The sequence below is a fragment of the Hibiscus syriacus genome, unplaced genomic scaffold (genome assembly GCF_006381635.1).
Source record: "Hibiscus syriacus cultivar Baekdansim isolate YM2019G1 unplaced genomic scaffold, ASM638163v2 tig00009009_pilon, whole genome shotgun sequence".
NCBI lineage: Eukaryota > Viridiplantae > Streptophyta > Magnoliopsida > Malvales > Malvaceae > Hibiscus > Hibiscus syriacus.
In genome coordinates, this window is record NW_024062181.1 from 714,474 (window position 1) to 731,844 (window position 17,371).

General features: G+C 35.8%; 3 protein-coding genes, 1 non-coding gene and 1 pseudogene across 5 annotated transcripts; 1 reads left to right on the plus strand and 4 right to left on the minus strand.

Moving 5' to 3' along the window:
- Window positions 1–492: 492 nt before the first annotated feature.
- On the minus strand, window positions 493–2,305 carry LOC120202702 (replication protein A 14 kDa subunit B-like). The gene is made up of 4 exons (XM_039203094.1): window positions 2,257–2,305; window positions 2,110–2,174; window positions 1,235–1,492; window positions 493–576 (listed from the first exon to the last, which is right to left on the minus strand). The coding sequence occupies exons 3-4, from the start codon at window positions 1,488–1,490 to the stop codon at window positions 512–514; spliced, it is 321 nt and encodes a 106-aa protein (XP_039059025.1). The 5' UTR covers window positions 1,491–1,492; window positions 2,110–2,174; window positions 2,257–2,305; the 3' UTR covers window positions 493–511.
- A 219-nt stretch (window positions 2,306–2,524) lies between these two features.
- Window positions 2,525–2,596, minus strand: TRNAP-CGG. The gene has a single exon. It is a non-coding gene; the product is annotated as a tRNA-Pro (tRNA).
- Window positions 2,597–2,984: 388 nt separating this feature from the next.
- LOC120202876 (ubiquitin-like) lies at window positions 2,985–8,409 on the minus strand. Of its 2 annotated transcripts, XM_039203227.1 has the most exons (6): window positions 8,254–8,409; window positions 8,061–8,147; window positions 7,869–7,971; window positions 4,797–4,932; window positions 3,281–3,348; window positions 2,987–3,193 (listed from the first exon to the last, which is right to left on the minus strand). In XM_039203227.1, exons 1-5 carry the CDS (start codon window positions 8,354–8,356, stop codon window positions 3,325–3,327), a joined length of 453 nt encoding a protein of 150 aa, XP_039059158.1. In that variant the 5' UTR covers window positions 8,357–8,409; the 3' UTR covers window positions 2,987–3,193; window positions 3,281–3,324. The 2 variants fall into 2 exon arrangements, with proteins under 2 accessions (XP_039059156.1, XP_039059158.1); XM_039203225.1 differs by having other exon boundaries at window positions 2,985–3,348.
- LOC120202875 lies at window positions 4,951–6,341 on the minus strand (annotated as a pseudogene).
- An 860-nt stretch (window positions 8,410–9,269) lies between the features above and the next one.
- Window positions 9,270–17,253, plus strand: LOC120202877 (probable UDP-N-acetylglucosamine--peptide N-acetylglucosaminyltransferase SPINDLY). Its single transcript, XM_039203228.1, has 18 exons — window positions 9,270–9,439; window positions 9,905–10,338; window positions 10,435–10,596; window positions 10,748–10,923; window positions 11,042–11,117; window positions 12,562–12,690; window positions 12,859–12,978; window positions 13,069–13,137; window positions 13,218–13,299; window positions 13,402–13,496; window positions 13,736–13,797; window positions 14,410–14,608; window positions 15,079–15,273; window positions 15,391–15,485; window positions 15,591–15,726; window positions 15,815–16,032; window positions 16,263–16,390; window positions 16,498–17,253. The coding sequence occupies exons 2-18, from the start codon at window positions 9,931–9,933 to the stop codon at window positions 16,923–16,925; spliced, it is 2,778 nt and encodes a 925-aa protein (XP_039059159.1). The 5' UTR covers window positions 9,270–9,439; window positions 9,905–9,930; the 3' UTR covers window positions 16,926–17,253.
- The last annotated feature ends 118 nt before the right edge of the window (window positions 17,254–17,371 follow it).

The window sequence follows — 17,371 nt, forward strand, 5'->3', positions numbered from 1 at the left end:
GAGAAAAGGGAAATTTAATTTAACGGGTAAAGCATTTAGAGTTCTGAACAATAATGGGTGAGATTCTTATATATATATTTCAAACAAATCAAACTATCATAAAATAATCATTAAGCTTTTTCAGACTATAATAAAATAATTACTATATATTATAAAATAATGAAAAATAATAATAGTTTTAAACATACTAGACTGAGATGATCACCCTTAACTCTACAATACCTGATCTAGATTAATTAATTAATAAATTAAAAATCAATCAGTATACCAAATAATTTGATAAAATGTTTATGTAAATTTAAAAAAAATCTTTTAGTAAAAGAATTTAAAAAAATAATATCAGGTAACTTGACATTTTAAAAAAAATCTTAAAATGAGGGGACTTCTACATGAAATATAAAACAACTAGAATAAGTTCCATCATATAGTTTCTACCTATTTATATGGGCATAGAGTGCCATGTACCATTGTTCAGCCAAAGCCTTCTTTTGGTAAAGAAATTTGAAAACAACTAGAGGAATAGGTGTTTGAACTCTCCATTTGCTAGCTGACAGAGTTGATCATAGCTGGATGCATCTGCCATTAATGACAATGTTAAGGAAAGATTTCTCAGAGACAATTACAAGAGATTAAGAAAAACACAAAAATCAAGTGAACATTAAAGAAATAGGACTTCAAAGGAACTTCAAATAGACCCAAGTAAGGACAAACATAAGATTTTATATTAGAAAGTTAACTTATAAAATTTTAGAAAGATCACAGTTATATAATTTTAGAAGGGCGATAACAGATTATCAATAAATTATATAAAGAAAATATTTAAAATTTATGAAAATTTGAAATTTTCAAGAGAGACCACCATCGCGAGCCCCCTTCAGTCCATCCATGGACCCAAGGGAGCGTATAAATTTTATGTTAATCAATTATTTTACCACTTCATTCTTCTTATTGCTTAAATAGCTGAATAAACCCATCAACTTTGGGAAACAGGCAAAAAATTTTCAAAAAGCAAACCAGAGACCATTACCGATTACTGTTTTGATTCAGCAACCCCAATAAACTATCTATTAAAACATGTAGAAGTGTTTGTCCTAAACCCAAACTGAAATTCCATGTATATGTAATACCCAAACCGGTAAGTTGAAAACCTCGGAATGCGGTATCTATGTAAAAGCAATCATATTTGCATTGGCTGAAAAGGATCATGATTTTCATATGGAGTAGAAAAGCATACCAAATGTGTCACCAAAGTTGGTCCATAATTCAGCTCGGATGGTATTTTCATTCTCGGCAACACCAATAACCTCAACATAACTTGTAAGAGGAACAGGTGGAGAGCCTTTTGCAACAAGTTGGTAACCATCAGTAGACTTTCCGATCACAGATGCGATATCAGACCGGGTAGCCTGAAGCACTGTTCGCACCTTGCGTCCCACGTGCATGCGTATCAATCCTCCATTAACAAAAGCCGCAGGGCTCGAAACATCCATATCTTGCATAACAAATAGGAAAACATCAAAAAACAAATTCATTTTACCAATACCAAAAGCAATTGCCAACTACAATGGTACCACTGAATTAGAAAAACAACAACAGTTTTTACCCAAACCAGAAGCTAAACACAGATTTTCAATGGAGTTTGACCAAATCGTTATCACTAATTACTTCAAAATTCAAAACTAACAGGGAAAATCCAAGCATAATCGGCATTCTACCCCCATGTCACATTACAATCATGATTAAATCTAAGACGAGCGACATACAGAAATAGCCATTAAGTTTATTGAAGGTCAAATGAATTAACAGGGCGTTAATTAAGTCGGATCTACTCATTTCACAAAGTTGTTTCCAGGAAATGAAAATTAAATAATTACTTATCAACAGCGATTTAATTCTGTTGAATTTACTCATCTCACAGAATCAACATAATATGAGAACTCTTTTTGTTCACAAATTTATTTACAGTAAATGAAACTTAAATAAATACTAATCAAAAGTGTGTTAATTCAGTCGGATCTACTCATTTCACATAATCAACCGAATACGATTACTATTATTGTTCTTGATCATGAAAATCATTAAGAAAAAAGTTTGTGATATAGAACGTACCGAATCAAACTAGAAGTGAGGTTTAGTGAGAATTGATGACGGTGAACAGTTAATTGCTGGAAAATCTGAAAGAAAAAGGAAATTTCAGAAGAGATTCAATTGATTTTTATCAGGAAACAAACAGAGTATATAGTCTAGAAAAATTACCTGATTGAGCGTCAAGAGGACTCTTCTTCCTTTTGTTTTAATTCATAGGATTTAGGGTTTATATATAAAGTAGAATAAGGATGTGAAAAGCAAGCGCGAGGTCTTGATGGCGGGAAAATGAAATTATGGAGGGAAAGGCAGTCTGAGAGCATTGGTGCGCACAGTTTAAATTCAAAATTAAGTCCAATTGAAGGGATTAGATTGCACATAACCAAAAAATACAAGGACTAAGGAAATAATTAGGCCTTCGAGGATATAGCCAAAAAAAGGGGTGCTCCGAGAATCGAACTCGGGACCTCTCGCACCCGAAGCGAGAATCATACCACTAGACCAAGCACCCTGGTGATTCCCCATTCTTATAATGGAGATTAAACTAAATATTTCTATTGAAAGTAGGGTTTCATCAATCATCTCTCTTATGAGGGGGAAAATTCGCCTTAAATCTAAATGTAATCTGAACCTAAACTTAAATTAACCTCTACCGTACTAAGCTACAAATCTAAACTTAAATTATCCTCAACCTACTGTACTACGTTACAACTGAACACTGAACACGGTCTCTCGTTCGATATTCAAACACGTTTTATAAATATATGTATGAGTAAACCTATTAAGTGACTTCAGTGATTAAAAGGTGTATTATTTTATTTTATTGCTTGAAATACTCAGATCGAGCAAATGCTTCTATAATTGTGGAGATCACTGCAACTCGTACATGGAAAAATGGCCAACATGGTCAAAGTCTAAATTTGGTCCTCATTAATAACTCCAAACTCTCAACAACTGCAATACCCATACATTAAAATTTCAATGGAAAAAAGAAAAACAAAGAACCAAATGGAAAAAATATGAACAGGTCTTGTATTGCAAGTTCTTTTGAAGCAGATGAAATAACCACCAGAGTCGCAATTTACTTGATCTTCTTCTTTGGCCTCAGCTTGCAGCAAGTGAAGAAGGATATTTAGTCCACTGCAAGCACTCAACTGCACCATTAAATACAGGATATATATGAACACACACAAACTTGATTGCTATGACCACATTTCTTCTTGCGACAGTTCAACGGCTCTAGGATGCAGCCAAGTATAACACCTAACAAGCAAAGAAAGATGTATCAATTTCAATGATTCACAAAGCATGTTGCATTTTGGTCCAAATCGAGTTTAGGGGTTTGGGATTCCTTGAAGGTTTCAGTTTGGGTTCATTTTGCCATATCCCGAGGAAATAGAGAAAAGCATCAATCACTGCATCAAGTTATATTATTCACTCAAATCATTTGATTATACAAACATCAATCAACATAAAAACACCTTACGAAGCACAAAGAGTTCTTAAACAAGTCCCCCAAAAAATAAGAGAATGTACTAATCTTAAGAACAGGCAAACCATTATCATGTTCCATCCTCGAAAATCAACTGCATGTAAAGTTTGGATCAGTTGACAAAATACGAATGGATAATTCAATTTTGGGAACTAGGATGCCCTCTTTGTCATTCTTTTACTTCAAAAGAGGGTTCAACTTATAGTCCCATCGTTCACATACTTCTACAACATAGAAGAGATTGAAGTTTCAAACATGCTTAAACACGCAATATCTTTCGATTTAAAGATAGAAAAAGATCTTACCAATTACTTCTACATAGAAGAGAACGAAAGTTTAAACATGCTTAATCACACAATATCTTTTGATTTATAGATAGAAAAAGATCTTACCAATTACTTCTACAACATAGAAGAGAACGAAAGTTTAAACATGCTTAATCACATAATATCTTTCAATTTATAGATAGAAAAAGATCTTACCAATTACTTCTACAACATATTAGAGAATGAAGGTTCAAACATGTTTAAACATGCAATATCTTTCAATTTTATAGACAAAGGGATCTAACCAAGTTAGATATTGTATGAAGAAAAGCCGTTAGACCCGGCTTTCATAAGACCTTACAGAATACATGTAAATGTTAAAGCCATAAAGGCCATTTCCAACTGAGGCACTAACCATCTCAGTGAATTCAACTTTGCCTCAATTAGATTGCCCACTTATCAACTCGGTTGGCCAATGCAGACAATGCTAAACGCATAGAGATAAGCTAGTATCAGCAGGATGAACCAAAAAGGCAAACAATTCTATGTGAATACACATAAATGCATTTGTTTCACTAGGACATTTTGTGATTCAAACACCCATATATATCTTTTGTAAATACTCGAATCCATGCATATTGCACAATTTTGCTAGCAAATTGGATGCAGAGACGTGTGAAATGAATACGAACTATCACAAAAAATGGGAAATCTAATTAACTTAGTTGCTTATGATGATAGACTGATACTTGACAACATAGCAAGAGGCAAAAATAGGGAGAGGAGAGCATGCAAGGGACAACAAGTTATAACTAAAATAGTAAGAATAAAGCTAATTAAGACAACAAATGTCTCCGAAAACCAAAATGTTGGGGTGAATAACAACTAAGAAGTAAGACTGAAGCTAAAGTGACTAAATTACAATGAGTATTTTATATATACCAAAAACTTGCCTGATTCATGGAGAAATCAAAATGTTGACCAAAGTAATGGCTGATGACATGGTTTTGTATGATGAGATGGTAAGCTAGAGCATAAGCTTGAAACCCCACATACACAAATCCAATCACATCTGCTGATAGACAATACCTGTAAAAATACACATTTAACAAAACAGGGTAATGTAATTCATTCAAAGGTTTTATTGATGAGACACGATTTAAGATTAGAATTACCATACACAAGTTTAACCACTAGAAAATGTTCATCCCCTCATAATTTCTCCCTAAATCTAGAAATCTCTTCTTCTTTGTGCATTTGAGCAAACTTATAAAGCTTTTCATTGAAAAACACCAGTGGATCCTTATTGATTAAATTACCATTGTCATCGTAACCATCCTTCAAAACCACCGCCCAATTCATCTCCGTCCCCGCCAAATAAAACCTCCAAGGCTGTCTCTTGAGCATCTTGTAAGTTTGTCTAGTCAAACTAAACTCTTCCTTGAACTCTACAATATGATGTATCAAAGCCCTCTTCTCCAAAGTCAAGCTCAAAAACTCATGTATATATCCAACCCTATATTTTTCAACTTCCAAACTCCACAGGTCCAACTTCCACCCATCGAAATAAGGCGAAACCAACGGTAACGTGTTTAGCAAGTTAAGCTTCTTCACATCATTTTCCTCCAACCCTAAATCTTTCCCATACTTAACCGGGAACTTAAAAGCTTTCTTAGACTTATCTTCATTCACTAAAAGCACCCTCTCCAATGCACTAACAACTAAACTCGGATCCCAGTTTACTAACTCAAGTACTTGTTTCCATTTTCATTCACAAGATGAAAATAATCCGAATATTTCACAATTTTGTCCCTAAAATCCTCAGGAATTCCAAATATAAGCCGTTTATGATAAATCTTGCTGAGTGGAATTCATTTATTCTTTGACATCATTAACAATTTATGGACTCTCGTGACTCGATCTTTTTCCATTGTTTCAATGATTGATCTCTCTTCAAGGAGTAATTGGTCCATAAAATCGGTAAACCCAAGCCAGATTTTGTTGTCGGAGTAATCGTATGTGTTGAAGGGAAGCGAGTGGCGGAAAATGGATCTAGTGACTTTGCGGCCGTAAGGGAAACCGAGTTCCCGATAGAGTTTTCCGGCGTCATCGGGACGGAGGACCTGCCCGGGTTGTTTCGATAGGAATTCTTTGGTTTTGGTGAGGAACCAGAAGTTAGCATCGCGGGTGAGGAGTGATTCGAAGTGGGGGATTTTATTGGATTCGGGCGTTACAGATTGGGTACGGGGAGAGTCGGGTTTGGGGTGTTTGGGTTTGTGTTTCTTTGGGGCTTTGGTTATGAGGAAAGAGGTGGAGAAGGAATGTGGATTTGGGAATTTAGGGTTAGGGTTTAAGAAGGGTTTTGCAGGGAAGAAGAGCCTGCAACCCATTTGGGGAAATTTTCAAACTCTAGTTACAAATTAAAGCTAATACAACTATGAATAAGCTAAACTCAAATCAAATTCAAGCAAAAAACAAGTTGGAATCATTGAGCTAGAAGTGATCAAGGGAAATTTAGAGCAACAACAAAAGATGTCAAAACAAGATAATCAAATTTGATTCCATTGGTGTATACATATCACATTCTTGGTTTTAAAAAGCGTAAAGCGCCCTAAAGCGTCTAGGGTCCTAGACGCCGAAGAGCTAAGCGCTAAGCGAAAGCACTCGCTCTATGCACACGAAGCGCCAGAGAGGCCGAAATTCACAAAAAAAATACAGAATATTTATAAATTATCTTATAAATACTTAAATATCAAAGTGTTAATGAATATATTCAAAACTTATAAGTACTTAAACACCAAAATATAATTCTCAATTTACTTATAGGTTTTTTTTATAGGAAGTGGAGGTCTCATTAAACCCCCCCTCATGATTAATGGAACATCAAATGGTGTTCCTTAATCAACGTAAGGAGGAAAAGTGTGTCTCAAAAAAATACAGAATATTTATAAATTATCTTATAAATACTTAATTATCAAAGTGTTAATGAATATATTCAAAACTTATAAGTACTTAAACACCAAAATATATTTCTCAATTTACTTATAGGTTTTTTTTATAGGAAGTGGAGGTCTCATTAAACCCCCCCTCATGATTAATGGAACATCAAATGGTGTTTCTTAATCAACGGAAGGAGGAAAAGTGTGTCTCAAAATTCATTAATAATAAAAGATTACATAAAGTTAAGACAAACAAACCCCTTACAATAACAACCCGAACACACCACGTGCCCAGTAAATAGCACCCAATAAACATTTTTTAATCTTGCCCATGCTAGTGCTCATGCCACTCACGTGAAGGTGGCTGATGCCCATACCATTTTGCTGCGTCCCAACACACAACGCCCAGCAGCCCTGCATCCCACTTGCAGCTCGATTCCCCATCACCCATGCCCTGCTGCTCCATGAGCACACAAAACAACAGCCGAGCAAACCCAACCCCTGCCCATACCTTGCTACCAATTACACATCTACCAACAGCTCTAAATGACTAACCAGACAAAAAACCAAAATTGGCCCGAAATACAACACAATACAACTGTAAAGATGCCAAATATAACAGCCCAGAATCGTATCTTCTAAACTCGCGATTAAGCGCCGATTAGCGCTTTGCTAAAAGCGCTGATTACTACCGCTTAATGAATTTATAGTGCTTTTGCTATGCTGAAGCGCCAGGGGCCTCGCTCGAGGCGCTTAGCGCTTTAATCGCGCTTAAGCGGCGCTTTTTTAAACTAAGATCACATTCATGTTTTAGTTATTCTTTCAAGTGCGGAATTCATAACCACAGCATGCTCTATATTGCCAGGCTCAATAACAATTAGTTCATATAATGTTTGTATTTTAATTATTCTTTTGCATGTGTTCAATATTGCTATGTATTCATGTCATGTTCATGTTTAAATTTTCATGTTTGGAGTATGTGCTAGCGTGTAACCGTGCTGAGCTCGATGTTTCCAGATCTAGTCTTAAAAAAAAACTAGATAATGACCATTGATTAAAACAAAGTAATGAAAAAAAGGAGCTTACTTGTGGCAAATCATTTTATCTTGATTGTATTTCCGTGCCAAAGCCAGTAAAGAAGGCTCAATAATTCCACCTCTCAACCTCAAAACAATATGAAGAGTTGATTCTACACCAAAAAGAACAAAAACCCACTTTAAGTAGCACAATCAAAACAAAAAAGAACAAAATCATTACTGAAAATAAATAAGTAGAAACCTTTCTGAATGTTGTAATCAGCCAAAGTACGGCCATCTTCAAACTGTTTCCCAGCATAAATCAGACGTTGTTGGTCTGGCGGAATTCCTGTCAGTTCATCAAAGTTTAAACTTTTGTAAAATGATCAATTTGTGGAGTTTAAAAAGAGAAATCAAACATTTGGAAAAAAATAAAAGCAACGGGAGGAGGTTACCTTCTTTGTCTTGAATCTTGGTTTTGGCATTATCAATGGTGTCGCTGCTCTCGATCTCGAGAGTAATGGTTTTGCCGGTTAGGGTTTTCACGAATATCTGCATGTTTTGATTGTTAGGCTTTTATACTCGTCTTCTAGGGTTTTCGAGCATTTTTCAAGTCCGGGCAAACTTTGCCAATATAGATTACTTTTATTAATAAAAATAATAATTTCCTACTTAAAATTAATTATAAAAAATGGGTAAACTACATAAATAGTTACTAAAGTATGAGTAAATTTCTTTTTCTAGCATCAAAGTTTTAAAACTAAAGAAACAGTCACTAACATTTGTCGTTTAAAGGTATATAAATGAAGTTATTGTTGAAAAAACAAAAAAAAAATATCAAAATAACGACAATGGTGGTGAAGGTGCTTCGCAAGCAATCTGTGAGAGATATCTTCACACTTTATAAAGAAGTTAAGGGATAATGATTTCACGAAATATTTACTTGATAAAATTCTTTTACAAACCAAAATCCACTACATGGGCGTAACAATTGCAGATGTTGATATATGTTTTTTTAGTTATCTCTTTGGCTTGTCGAATAAAAATAAAAAAATATTTGTGTTGGATTTGATTGGATCAAAATATTTTTTTCCTTAAAAGTTCATAACGTATTTAATATAGATAGAACATCGTCAAACATCATAGTGGATTAAAATCAAATAAAAACCTTCAAATTTTTGAGTCAGAATGATCGAAAAATTTCAAAATCTCCGCTGTGCCCAACCCTAATTGATAACTTGCAAACTTTTTCTTAGTAAGTAAAATAAAAATTTATTAAAATTAGGTGACTATCCATGTAATTTACCTTATTTAAAAAAATATAATATATTCTTAAAAAAATACACTCATCTCAAATCTCCATATCAGAATACCAGACCGTGATCCGACCCGGTCCAACTTAACCCATTACACCCATCAGCATGGGCTCCCCCCACCCCCTGCGTGTTTGGGAGAATCGAAAGCACCCTTCAGCGCCAACACCATTTCCCCCCTTTTCTCCTGAAACTCGGCTAAGCCAGTCTTATTCTTAAGCCGCACCACTTTTTTTCCCATTCCTACACCCACCCTTACCTTTTTGAGCAGTTTTTGACATCAGATATGCAGTTTTAGTTCGTGGGTAAAAGCTTGGTTTGCTTCAAAGTAAGTGTTAAATCCCTAATATTTTTGTTTTGTTCTGTTTTTTTGGTTGTTGGGTTTATAAAGTTCCTTTTCTTTAAATCAGAAAATAGTCTTTTTTTTGTTTGATTAAATGCTCAATATTTTAGGGGTTTTCAGTGTAGTTTTTTAGTTTATTTGTTGGGGTTTTAAGGTTTATGGTATTTGATCTTGGATCATCTTGTTTTACCTAGGGTTTCAATCTGTGTTCTTGAAGTGATTAAAAAGATTCAGAGTCTTTTTTCCCCTTTAAATTGTTATAAATCTTGATTTAAAAGTGACTTGTTCTTGTTATATTTGTTTGAAATGACCAGCTTAAGCATTATAAAGTTATATACAATGCCCGTTGAAGACTTGAAGTCTCTCTAATTTTTTGTTTGAAGTTCAACACTAAAAGATATCACTTTTTGAAGATTAATTTTTTGTTGGTTTTTTTTTATATCTGTTCAGAAACGTGAGGATATAGCTCTTCCTAGATGGCCTGGACGGAGAATGATGTAAATGAGAGAGGGGGGGACCTGGTCGTAGAAGATGGTGTCGTAAAGGAATCACAGTCGGCTCCGGGTCCAAGCATTTCAACAGTTGATGTGACTCCAACACAAAAGGCATCTGAAGGGAAAGGTTCTCTTTCTTATGCTAACATTCTTCGATCAAGGAACAAATTTGCAGATGCTCTTTCCCTATATAACAGTGTCTTAGAGAAGGATAGCGGGTGCTTTGAAGCTCACATTGGAAAAGGGATATGCCAGCAGATGCAGAACATGGGAAGGGATGCTTTGGAGAGCTTTAAAGAAGCCATTAAGTTGGACCCTCAGAATGCTTGTGCTCTCACTCACTGTGGTATGCTGTACAAGGACGAAGGTCATTTGGTAGAAGCAGCTGAGGTATTCTCATTGGGTTTCTAACCATTAATTTTTGTTTAGCTCATTTGTGGGTACTTAAATTTTGAGTCTTCGTTCTTCACTTGTTTACCTTTGCAGTCTTATCAAAAAGCTTTGAGTGCAGACCCTTCATACAAACTAGCTGCAGAATGCCTAGCCATTGTTTTAGCTGATCTTGGAACCAGCTTAAAGCTTGCTGGCAATACACAGGAGGGAATTCAGAAGTATTACGAAGCTCTTAGAATAGATCCGCACTATGCTGTAATCTATACTCTCTCATCCTCAATGTTAAACTTTGTTGTAATTAAAATTTATACATGCAGTTTTGTCATTCTAATTCCCATTTTCTCATTATTTGTCCTCCTTTTTTACGTTGAATTTATGTTTATATCCTTATACCTCATTTATACAGCCTGCATACTATAACCTTGGTGTTGTCTATTCTGAGATGATGCAATATGACACGGCCCTTAGTTGCTATGAGAAGGCTGCACTAGAGAGACCAATGTATGCTGAAGCATATTGCAACATGGGTGTCATATATAAAAACCGTGGTGACTTGGAATCTGCCATTGCCTGTTATGAGAGGTTGTATGCTGATGTTTGTTTAACACTGTTGCCTGTTGGGCCTCAACTGTATTTTATGTATTTTACTGGTGCCCTCATCTCTACTGATACGCTATTTGCTTGATTATTGTATCATCAGGTGTCTAGCGGTATCCCCGAACTTTGAGATTGCAAAAAATAATATGGCAATTGCCTTGACAGATTTGGGAACAAAGGTGCTTCCTATCCCTCTTTGTTTTAAGAAGCCACATCTATTTTTTTTTTCATTTCCTTTACTAGTTTTGCTTTGGACGGTATTTGATGACCTTTAGCCTATAGTTTACAGGATGCTTTATCTTGTTGAAAATTGAGCTGTGGTTGTATCCACGTGTGTCCAATCCTTGCATGGATCTTTATAGAAATAATTTAGCTCTTTGCTCTAGAAAGGAGGCGGCCATTGCATTTTCTCGATGAAAGTTATATGATACTGTTGATTTATCATCTATGGTTTGGACAGAGTAGGGTGGTATATGTTCATAAAACATCTTAGAGGTTGGAATAGGGATGCTCCATTCCCTAAGGGGCGCAAGCTACACTAAGGCGATAGGGGTTTTATAGCCAAGGCGCACTTTTTGAAAATAAAAGATGTACATGTTTTTCCCAGTTGTATAGTCAAGCAAAAAGAACAGTTCATGCAATATTTTTTTGGAAGAAATAAGGGTCTCATTAAAAACCTTCGTCGATTTTTTACCAACCCATACCAAAGATCGGTTTCGGGTTGTGGATGAAGGGAAAGAGTACCCAGTAGTTTATCCATTATCATAACGAAACATTCCCCCTGCAAGGTAACAATGAACCTTGCTAGTACAGCAAATGCAGACATCGAGATCATCCTCTAACAACACCCAAATCTTAAAATCACTACCCACACTATTACAACATCAGCACAGCTAACACCCAAACAACCCCACCTAAAGACAATTGCAACTCTTCTCAACACCTGCATAACATAGGTAACCAATCTACAATAAAGCTACCAGTTCATGCAATGTAAACACCAAAGAGTATTCATCATCAGCATTTTATGTATTAGGGTTTAAATTTCATTTTATTAATGTTATTTTTGTGTGGCACCCACTTTTGGCCCAAGTTAGTATGTAAAACATAATAAAAAAAGAAAAGAAAAAAAATTGAACAGGCGCGCCTTTATGCGCCTCCGCACCTGGTGTGCCTTGTTGCGCTTCATTGAAATTGCCTCGCCTAGACTCAATTAGGCACTTCACCCTCACCTCGCCTTAGCGCCTAGGCACGCCTCAGCTGCGCATTTAAACACGACTCATTTCTTTCTTATATGATAATTTAAGTATCAGAAGCATTTAAAACAATGATCCTATACACAGAGACAACTTGTAATGGAATAAAAGATGGACTGTACATCAACAGATTTCAATCGAGCCCTTTTAATAATTGGTATCTGCACCTACAATCAACAATCACATTGGTTTCTCCATTCATTTTTTAGCCAACACAATGCTTTCATTAGATCAATGTACTTTTTATTTTGCATCATGAGCATTTCTCATCAACTTGTTCATGGAAGTCACTGTGTGTTTTCTTTGTAATAAGTAACCACTCAGTTTTTCTGTCCCTGATTTTGCATTCAGTGATATGTCTCATCAGGTTAAGTTGGAGGGAGACATTAACCAAGGCGTGGCATATTACAAGAAGGCTTTATCTTATAATTGGCACTATGCAGATGCCATGTATAATCTCGGGGTTGCTTATGGTGAAATGCTGAAGTTCGATATGGTAAGTAATTATTTAAGATGTATTTGCTTTGAAGTTCGTAATTTTCTTCGAGGAACTGGAATTCTGATTGTAATTGATGGTAAAAGTATGTTGTATACATACTTTATTGGTAGGTTTTTCCATTATTCCATCATATAGTAATTTAACTATCAATTTCTGTTTGTGTAGGCGATTGTTTACTATGAACTTGCTTTCCACTTCAACCCCCATTGTGCCGAGGCATGCAACAATTTAGGAGTAATATACAAAGATAGAGACAACCTTGACAAAGCCGTAGAGTGTTATCAGGTAATTATTTGTTGGTCATATAACATTTTAAGGTTTCTTTTTCTACTACTTTCCATGATCTTCATTTTTTGTTATAATATCTTCTTGCAGTTGGCCTTGTCAATCAAACCGAACTTCTCTCAGTCGTTGAACAACCTTGGTGTCGTCTACACAGTTCAGGTTTGAAGTGGATAACAGATCTAACTTTTAGGCTTGACCATGTCTAAAACAATGATTGACTATGTGTTCGCAATTGGCAGGGTAAAATGGATGCTGCTGCTAGCATGATCGAGAAAGCTATAATTGCCTGTCCCACATATGCCGAAGCATATAATAACTTAGGTTTTTCCCTTTCAGCTTATTTTGTTTCCAGATCGATATTGTTGGGAAGTAATTTCTTTGTTTTTATGTATTTAATTTATTCCTTATATCTTTTCTGTTCAGGGGTTCTATACAGAGATGCTGGCAATATATCCATGGCTATTACAGCTTATGAACAGTGCCTTAAGATAGATCCTGATTCTCGTAACGCTGGACAGGTACCATTACATGAATCTTGTATTAGATTGAATGATAATTGCTGGTTGGGAAAAAAAGTAAGTACTGGTTGGGAAAAAAAGTAAGTATTAATTAAAAATAAAATGAACTAGAGAAAGGAACGGATATGATAAGTTTTCACTTCAGACGTCTATTCACCTTGAAAGTTTGATAGTGATGTTTCAGCTCTCGTTTTTTGACTGATTCCATTTGTTTGTATTATATTTCAATCTTTTTGCAGAATCGGCTGTTGGCAATGAACTACATAAATGAAGGAGATGATAAACTTTTTGAGACTCACAGGTTTAATCGAATCCGTATCACCCTAACTTGCATTTTAACGTCAATTTTCTATAAGTATCATTTTGGTATTTGGTTGTCATTACAAACAATTTGTTATTTTTGCGGGAGCGTCTAAGAACAACTATATGAACCTTTTAATGTCATACTATAATATTGAAGCCTTCTGTCTCACACGGTTCTTTTTTCCATGCAATTCATAAATGCATGCTTTAAGCCATAATGTATTAATGCCAACATCTTTCTAATTTCCTACTTTTGTGCTGACAAATAAAATCCATCTTCAAAGGCCTAAACCGAAATAGAAATTTAGAAAGAAATGGATGATGAAAACAATAAGCTACATTGAGAATTTGATCTTAAGTGTAGTGATGATATCTCGGATACCCTGATTCATACGCTCTTAACAGATGCCAAAAGAAAATATATTGATAATCGCATTTTACTCTCTCTTTCAATCTGTGTTTTGATTCTTTGGCCTGTTTGACCAATTATACTCTTCTTCACTGAATGTATGACAATAGCATCTTCTTAATACTTGGTGAAATTTCAAGTATCATTGACTAACATTAAGCTTAGTTTCTAAAGGCTGTCTAATTTGGATTTTGAAAACAGGGACTGGGGAAGGCGATTTATGAGGTTATATCCACAATACAGTTCATGGGACAACCCGAAAGATCCGGAACGACCTCTTGTGATTGGATATATTTCTCCAGATTATTTCACTCATTCCGTGTCGTATTTCATTGAAGCCCCTCTTATTTATCACGACTATGGGAACTACCAGGTGGTTGTTTATTCTGCTGTAGTGAAGGTACTAAATCGTTGGATATATTTATGTCAGTTGCATAGTGACTTTCCATAGCTTCCATCATCTGCAATCTTACAGAGATCAGCATATTTGTTTGCATGTTTAGTCGAGTAACTCCACCTTTGTGGCATTGAGGATTTATTAAGATTGTCACCACTCCCTTAACTCTCAATTTACCCCGATCCTCAACATCCATTTGAAGTAATCTTCACGATTACATCAATGCCGATTCAGCTGTACAAAAACCCTTCATTAGAATTATTTTCTCAACTGACTTTGTGATTATCTTCAGAAATTGTGATCCTTTAATCTGATCTTTTCTTATTACTGTGTTGTCTCATCAATAATTATCGTGCCGAAATATCTGTCATAATGTTCCATTACTATCACGAAACAACTTTGTTAAGGTAGTATCTTCTTTGTTTATTTGATTATGTCTTTCATTCTGAACTCGCATTCTTATGATTTTGCAGGCTGATGCAAAAACTATTAGATTTAGGGAAAAAGTCATGAAAAAGGGTGGGATATGGAGAGATATATATGGTATTGATGAAAAGAAGGTTGCAAGCATGGTTAGAGATGATAAAATCGACATCTTGGTAGAGCTTACTGGTCATACAGCCAACAACAAATTGGGAACAATGGCATGTAGGCCCGCACCTGTTCAGGTATTCTTGGGGTTCAATATTTTTTTGTTTTTCTAACGGTTTCCTGTTCCAGTAATCTCGATTTGGTAGACCAGTAATTTCTTAGCTCTCTTTGATTTATTTAATGTCTCACTGTAGGTAACTTGGATTGGCTATCCCAATACTACTGGTTTGCCTACTATTGATTATCGAATCACCGATTCATTTGCAGATCCTCCTGATACAAAGCAGAAGTAGGTCCTGTTTTCACTTTAGCTGTCCACCTTTTAAATTAGAATATTGTGTTCAATGAGATATGAGAATGATTCTTCTCGGACAATAATCACACCTAATTGCAGGCATGTTGAAGAGTTGGTTCGACTGCCAGAATGCTTCCTTTGTTATACTCCTTCCCTCGAGGCCGGACCTGTTTCACCAACTCCTGCTCTTGTGAACGGGTTCATTACATTCGGCAGCTTTAATAATCTGGCAAAGGTACTGTTCAATGACTGTAAAAATATTCATTAGTTTTATTTGTTATAGCATTCATAATTAACCTATTATTATCTGAACTTTTTGTCAGATAACACCCAAGGTATTGCAAGTTTGGGCGAGGATATTATGTGCTGTTCCAAACTCCCGTCTTGTGGTAAAATGCAAGCCATTTTGTTGTGACAGTGTTCGGCAGAAATTTCTAACAACATTAGAGCAGTTGGGCTTAGAATCACTTCGTGTCGATCTTCTCCCTCTAATTCTTCTTAACCATGATCATATGCAAGCTTATTCTCTTATGGACATCAGGTAGAACTTCTGATTATTTTCTTAAAAGTTTGAGTTTTGATTTTGAACGTATTCTAGATGTTCTAAGTCAAGTGCTTACCCCATCAGCGCTTATAAGTCGAGTTATCATCCAGTGCTATGTGTCATCTGTCCTTTGGATTAAGTTTACCAGGTGTTTAACTCGGAAAATAAATCCCATATTTTATGCTCCTTTTTAGAATTTCTAATGTTTGCTACGTAACTTTATGTAGTTTGGACACCTTTCCATATGCCGGAACTACGACAACGTGTGAATCTCTATACATGGGAGTCCCATGTGTTACCATGGCCGGTTCGGTTCATGCTCATAATGTCGGTGTTAGTCTTCTCAGCAAAGTTGGTAAGGAGCGTCACTTCTTCTTGTTAATATCTATTATTCGTTTATATTTTTTTTATGATTTACGTGCCACCGGGTAACTATATAGCATTTGGGTACTTACAATGTAGGGTTAAAACATCTGGTAGCCCGCAATGAAGATGAATACGTCCAACTGGCACTACAACTAGCATCAGACGTCACTGCCCTCCAGAATCTGAGAATGAGCCTTCGAGAGCTGATGTCCAAATCACCTGTCTGCGACGGACAAAACTTTATCAGCGGTTTAGAGGCAACATACCGGAACATGTGGCGCAGGTATTGTAAGGGTGATGTCCCATCTTTACGGCTTATGGAAATGCTACAAAAACAGGATGCAGCAGACGAGTTAACTGTCAAAACTGTTGAACCAGAAAAAACCACAATCCCAACCGACACCTCCCTTGGACTGGTCAAGTCTAAAGGATTTAATCAGATCCCATCACCTACTTTGAATCTCACTTCTGAGGAGAATGGGGATCTATCGAATCAGACTACAAATCCAGGCAAGCTGAGCTGACATCCAAATTTCAGATGCATTGTTAGCATTTTCGGCCGTGTGTTCATTACCTTCTCGGGGTACAACCCTCCCTTAAGGTTCAACTATCACAAATAGTATTCGTATTTTTTCGGGGAGACGGAATGCTGGTGGAAGTATAATTTTATCTTGCTCGTTTCAGAAGAATAGCAGATTGGGAAAAATCGGCTACTGAATATGTTGTCGTTTTCGCGTCCCGGACTCGAGGAACCGTAGAAATTCAGCCCTGGTTTGTATATTACGAGGACAGTTTTTGTTTTGCTTAAGCATTGCCATTCTCTTTTTAATGGTTTTGATAGTAGCACTGTTGGTTGGCTTGTTTAAAGATTGTAGTTTTTCATGTATTCCTATGAACTCAAAATTTAATGAAACAAGACAACCTGATTTAATTTGTCATGTTTTTCTTGGTTATTTTAGGACTAATGATT